This window comes from Aplysia californica, unplaced genomic scaffold, assembly GCF_000002075.1.
Source record: "Aplysia californica isolate F4 #8 unplaced genomic scaffold, AplCal3.0 scaffold00272, whole genome shotgun sequence".
Classification (NCBI taxonomy): Eukaryota; Metazoa; Mollusca; class Gastropoda; order Aplysiida; family Aplysiidae; genus Aplysia; species Aplysia californica.
In genome coordinates, this window is record NW_004797542.1 from 537,230 (window position 1) to 543,308 (window position 6,079).

At 41.5% G+C, this 6,079-nt stretch overlaps 1 protein-coding gene across 1 annotated transcript in view; it reads right to left on the reverse strand.

The window, feature by feature from the left end:
* Positions 1-3,085, reverse strand: part of LOC101845626 — a gene marked incomplete in the record, with an annotated part of 12,085 nt that extends 9,000 nt beyond the window's left edge. The window contains 3 exon segments of the mRNA XM_005101184.3: positions 735-784; positions 1,425-1,537; positions 2,858-3,085. Of these exon segments, the coding sequence (XP_005101241.2) occupies positions 735-784; positions 1,425-1,537; positions 2,858-2,975 (281 nt within the window).
* Between the last annotated feature and the right edge of the window lie 2,994 nt (positions 3,086-6,079).

Here is a 6,079-nt window from a genome sequence, read left to right on the forward strand (position 1 = left end):
AAGCTAAAATATGATGCAGCTTTTCTAGGTATAAAACTTAAAACTCAGTCTATGCGGCTCTCGTGGTCCAAGACGTGCAGTGTTCGCATAGCAGTCAACATTCCTAGATCGAATCGGGACAGGAAATAAAACATTTCTGCTCATTTTTCCCTCCGTCATTTTTTTATGTTCACAAAAAGTCCTGCACAGTCCTATTTTTCTCCCCACTCTTCCATTCCTACCCCGCCCCTTCTATGATTTTCTCTCCAAGACTCCTGACTCTTTACATTGCTACCCGGGTTCCTTAGTAACGCCATCTTTCACCCACACGCCTGATCTTAGGGTAAGTAAGATCGAATAACTAATGAGTCAGAAAAGGGCAAAAAAATCTTGGAGCACCCCTGAGCAAGTCGCATGCGTTAAAGAATCGCTGGTGGTCCTAAAATGGTTAAGAGTAGAATTCGGACGTCGTCCGTGCAACATTCAAAATCAATAGCTACCGAATAAGGAAATACTCCTGTCGGTTGAAGAAAAAAAAGATAAAATGGAGAGCAAATTTCGAAATTGGAATACAGCTCCCTGACCCCCCTCCTCTCCCCCCAGTTTCAGCGTCTTTCGAAGTAGTTAAAAAGTTATGAGAACTACACCAGACAGACAGACAGACAGACAGACAGACAGACAGACAGACAGACAGACAGACAGACAGACAGACAGACAGACAGACAGACAGACAGACAGACAGACAGACAACTCACATAGAAAGTATGGTCACATCGCTGGTTTCTTCTTTCCAAGCTGTCCATATCTGTGGAAGAAGGAAGTGAGTTGTTGGCGGGTGCTCTGGTGTGCTTCTCTCCTTCCTACCTACCAAACATCTATGATTCTTATCCTTCCTCTTTCTTTCCTATCAAACATCTATCATTCTTATCCTTCCTCCTTCTTTCCCATCAAACATCTATCGTCCTTATCTCTCCTCCTTCTTTCCTATCAAACATCTATCGTCCTTATCTCTCCTCCTTCTTTCCTATCAAACATCTATCGTCCTTATCTCTCCTCCTTTCTTTTTGTTTAATACTCTCTTGTAACACCTCTAATCCTCGGCACTTACATGGCCGAACTGTGTTGCAAGTGCCGTAAAACTCTGACTTAAACAAAGGAATTCAACAGAACTATGCAAAGTCTGCAGTAGTAGTAGTAGTAGTAGTAGTAGTAGTAGTAGTAGTAGTAGTAGTAGTAGTAGTAGTAGTAGAAGAAGAAGAAGAAGAAGAAGAAGAAGAAGAAGAAGAAGAAGAAGAAGAAGAAGAAGAAGAAGAAGAAGAAGGGATAATATCTATAATAGTAATGATAATAATAATAATAATAATTATAATAATAATAATAATAATAATAATAATAATAATCATAAGAAGAAGAAGAAGAAGAAGAAGAAGCAGACGTATACGTACACTGTTGGTCAAATCGTTGAAAAGCATGTTGTAGAAGGATTTGTTCTGCAGGAGCCCGGCATAGCCTATCATGGGCATCTCTAGGACCAGAGTCACATTCCTCTGGAGGCTGTCTGGGCATGGAGGGAAACGGCTTGATTGATGCAAGTTGTCTCAGCCAATGAACAGAATCTCTGTCTGTCTGTCTGTCTGTCTGTCTGTCTGTCTGTCTGTCTGTCTGTCTGTCTGTCTATCTGTCTGTCTGTCTGTCTGTCTGTCTGTCTGTCTGTTGACAATGAATGCGGCCAGAGAGACAGGATGAGAGCGAGATGTTGCTCAATCTGATGTTACTGCTTGGGTTTGTATGCAGGGGAGAGTTTGGGTATTTATTATTTATTTAAAAAATAAAATAATTCAGTTATAATCAAACTAATAAATGGAAGACACTGTAAACTAATCAATGGAAGACACACTGTTTGACAGAGGTCTTTTGTGAGCACAGTCAAACGTGAGCTGTCCGTCTGTCCGACCCCGTCACACACCACACGTCACACACCACACGCCACACACCACACGCTACACACCACACGTCACACACCACACGTCACACACCACACATCACACACCACACATCACACACCACACACCACACACCACACACCACACACCACACACCACACACCACACACCACATGTCACACACCCCACGTCACACGCCACACACCACACGCCACACACCACACGCCACACACCACACGTCACACACCACACGCCACACACCACACGTCACACACCACACGTCACACGTCACACATCACACGTCACACACCACACGTCACACATCACACGTCACACGTCACACGTCACACGTCACACGTCACACGTCACACACCACACGCCACATGCCACGACATGTGTGCATTGTGCATGCTTATAACACGCGTGTTGCTGCTAGATCTAGATCTATGGAAGAAGGCCGCTGATTGGTCGTATAAGGCAAACACAATAGGCGTGGCAAAGCGAATAACGGTTCACGATGCAGGCGCCAGGGATGATGGTTTCCCGGAATAGATCAAGTTTGTTGTGGGAGAGAAAGGAGCGAAGGCACGTCTGCGGGGGCAGTTCACCCTGGATGGAAGCGAGCGACTTTGTCGAAACCGAGTTACTTTTAAAATTTGATTTCTTGAATGAAAAACAAACAAACAAAGCAAAACAGGGAATCCAACAGCTTTTGTTGAATTTGAGTTCTATCTATCTATCTATCTATCTATCTATCTATCTATCTATCTATCTATCTATCTATCTATCTATCTATCTATCTATCTATCTATTTTGTGTGTGTATGTGTGTGTGCGCGCGTGTGAATATGCGTTTTTATGTACGTTTCACAGTCTATGCACGTGCACATGTGATCACGTGATCTTGGTGAGTAGATCGCTCTCCGTGTAACTTACTTGATGTGTTGGTCTGTGTCTGTGTGTCTGATCCCTGGGGAAAACCGAGGAACATTCCACACGCCACAAGAGCCAAGATTGTCCAAACCTGAAAGTGAATACAAATAAAGTGAGTCATGAAAGTTTACAGAACAAGAATTGTCATGAAAGTTTACAGAACAAGAATTGTCATGAAAGTTTACAGAACAAGAATTGTCATGAAAGTTTACAGAACAAGAATTGTCATGAAAGTTTACAGAACAAGAATTAGTCATGAAAGTTAACAAAACTAGAATTAGTAATGAAAGTTAACAAAACGAGAATTGTGATGAAAGTTAACAAAACAAGAATTGTGATGAAAGTTAACAAAACTAGAATTAGTAATGAAAGTTAACAAAACGAGAATTGTGATGAAAGTTAACAAAACAAGAATTAGTAATGAAAGTTAACAAGCGAGAATTTGTCATGAAAGTTAACAAAACAAGAATTGGTCATGAAAGTTAGCAGCACAAAAAATGTGTGGTGAGAGAAAAGAAGAGAAACCAAACCAGTCATGTCAACATTTCCAACCAGTCATGTCAACATTTCCAACCAGTCATGTCAACATTTCCAACCAGTCATGTCAACATTTCCAACCAGTCTTGTCAACATTTCCAACCAGTCATGTCAACATTTCCAACCAGTCATGTCAACATTTCCAACCAGTCTTGTCAACATTTCCAACCAGTCTTGTCAACATTTTCAACCAGTCATGTCAACATTTCCAACCAGTCATGTCAACATTTCCAACCAGTCATGTCAACATTTCCAACCAGTCTGGTCAACATTTCCAACCAGTCTGGTCAACATTTCCAACCAGTCATGTCAACATTTCCAACCAGTCTTGTCAACATTTCCAACCAGTCATGTCAACATTTCCAACCAGTCATGTCAACATTTCCAACCAGTCTTGTCAACATTTCCAACCAGTCATGTCAACATTTCCAACCAGTCTTGTCAACATTTCCAACCAGTCATGTCAACATTTCCAACCAGTCATGTCAACATTTCCAACCAGTCTTGTCAACATTTCCAACCAGTCATGTCAACATTTCCAACCAGTCATGTCAACATTTCCAACCAGTCATGTCAACATTTCCAACCAGTCATGTCAACATTTCCAACCAGTCATGTCAACATTTCCAACCAGTCATGTCAACATTTCCAACAAGTCTTGTCAACATTTCCAACCAGTCTTGTCAACATTTCCAACCAGTCTTGTCAACATTTCCAACCAGTCTTGTCAACATTTCCAACCAGTCATGTCAAAATGTCCAAACGTTTTATGGTTTTGTTTCTTTGGTAAAGGTTTTACGGCACTTACAATACAAAAAGGTCATTTAAGTGCCAAAGATCGAATTCTGTGTTACTAGAAAACACCTTAGGCTACGAAGAAAAGATCGAGGAGAAACAAAGATAATTATAAAAGTATAGACTGTCCCGTCGTTTTATGCAAGAAAAGATTCTAAAATTCTGCAAACTGAGCCCAAAAATGCGAAATTCAGCGATTCTGTTAATTTTAACAAAGAATGATAAAGGAAAATAATCAGAAATTATGCAAAAAATGATCAAATTTTGCTAAATTATGCGGGGTACATAAAACCTCGGGGACACAACAGATAACAGTTGTAGAGCGCAAATCTCCGCTCAACAGCAAGCTCTATGCGCTTTACAATCCATAGTTTTACCCCGGCAGACCTGAGGATAGCATTCTGAAATAATCTCAATTCAACTTCATGGGAAGCATAAAGTGCAAGCTGCCATTTTCACAAGGACGATAGATGCTTTGTTTAGATCTAGAGCAATTAAGGAGCAGACCACACCCGAGCACTCGACAAGTTGTTTGTTGTTTGTTTCCGACTGTATACAGATGGTGAATAAAGGAGAAAGGAAAGGAATGTATCTCCCTGCATTGGCCCCTTTGGCACATACGGCGTTTTGTCGTAAACCATTCAGGTGGAATCACCGTGCCATGACGGGTAATACTATATACTTCCCCCTTCCCCTCCCCCTCCTCCTCACATACAGATACACACACACACACACACACACACACACACACACACACACACACACACACACAAGCTTTCTGCTGCCACTTCCCAGAAAAGAGACAACGCCCCGTGCGCACAAACAAGGAAAATCCGGCTTCAAGTGAGCATTCTTCTGATGTGGCATTTAGAGACATTGAGCAAATGTTTATGTTATGTCACTACACAACTGAGCTACAGGACAATCTTTGTGAGGAATTTTGAAATTTGAATGTAGGTGGGGGGTTTTACGGGTGGCCGACCAATTTGTCTCAGGCCCAGTTTGTCACAATTTTTGAAAAAGTATTTGAGTATCGATGACAATCATAATTATAACACTGTAGTTTCAAGTTAAGTTTTTTATTCTCCACCTTCAAAGTGGCGGTGTACAGATACTCCCTCTAAAATGTCAATTCAGCTTATTGTTGTTCAATATTTCTTCCTTTGTGTATGCAAATCAAAGCATACATTTAAATTACTCAGTAAAATTTCAGCAATGAATGTTCTTTCTTTAAAAACAAATAAAATATAAAATTCAATAGATACAATCAATCAATCATTCATTTGCTCTTTTTGAGAGTGTCAGTGATAACTTCCATCATGCAGGGCACAGTCGAGGCCTGTGACAAACTGGGTCTGTGACAAACTGGGCCTGTGACAAACTGGTCCTGTGACAAACTGGTCCTGTGACAAACTGGTCCTGTGACAAACTGGGTCTGTGACAAACTGGGTCTGTAACAAACTGGGTCTGTGACAAACTGGGTCTGTGACAAACTGGGCCTGTGACAAACTGGGTCTGTGACAAACTGGTCCTGTGACAAACTGGTCCTGTGACAAACTGGTCCTGTGACAAACTGGGCCTGTGACAAACTGGGTCTGTGACAAACTGGTCCTGTGACAAACTGGGTCTGTGACAAACTGGGTCTGTGACAAACTGGGTCTGTGACAAAAACTGGCAGACTTCCGTTTTCCCATTCCCATCGGCACAATTTAGGTCATTGCTGAGGTGGCCACAGAGAAATAGAGAAGTCATTAATGAACAACTATCTACTATCTATACTTTTTGTGTGTTTATGTGTGTGCGTGTGTTTGTGTATGTGTGTGTGCGTGTGTTTGTGTATGTGTGTGTGTGTGTGTGTGTTTGTGTGTGTGTGTGTGTGTGTGTGCGTGTGTT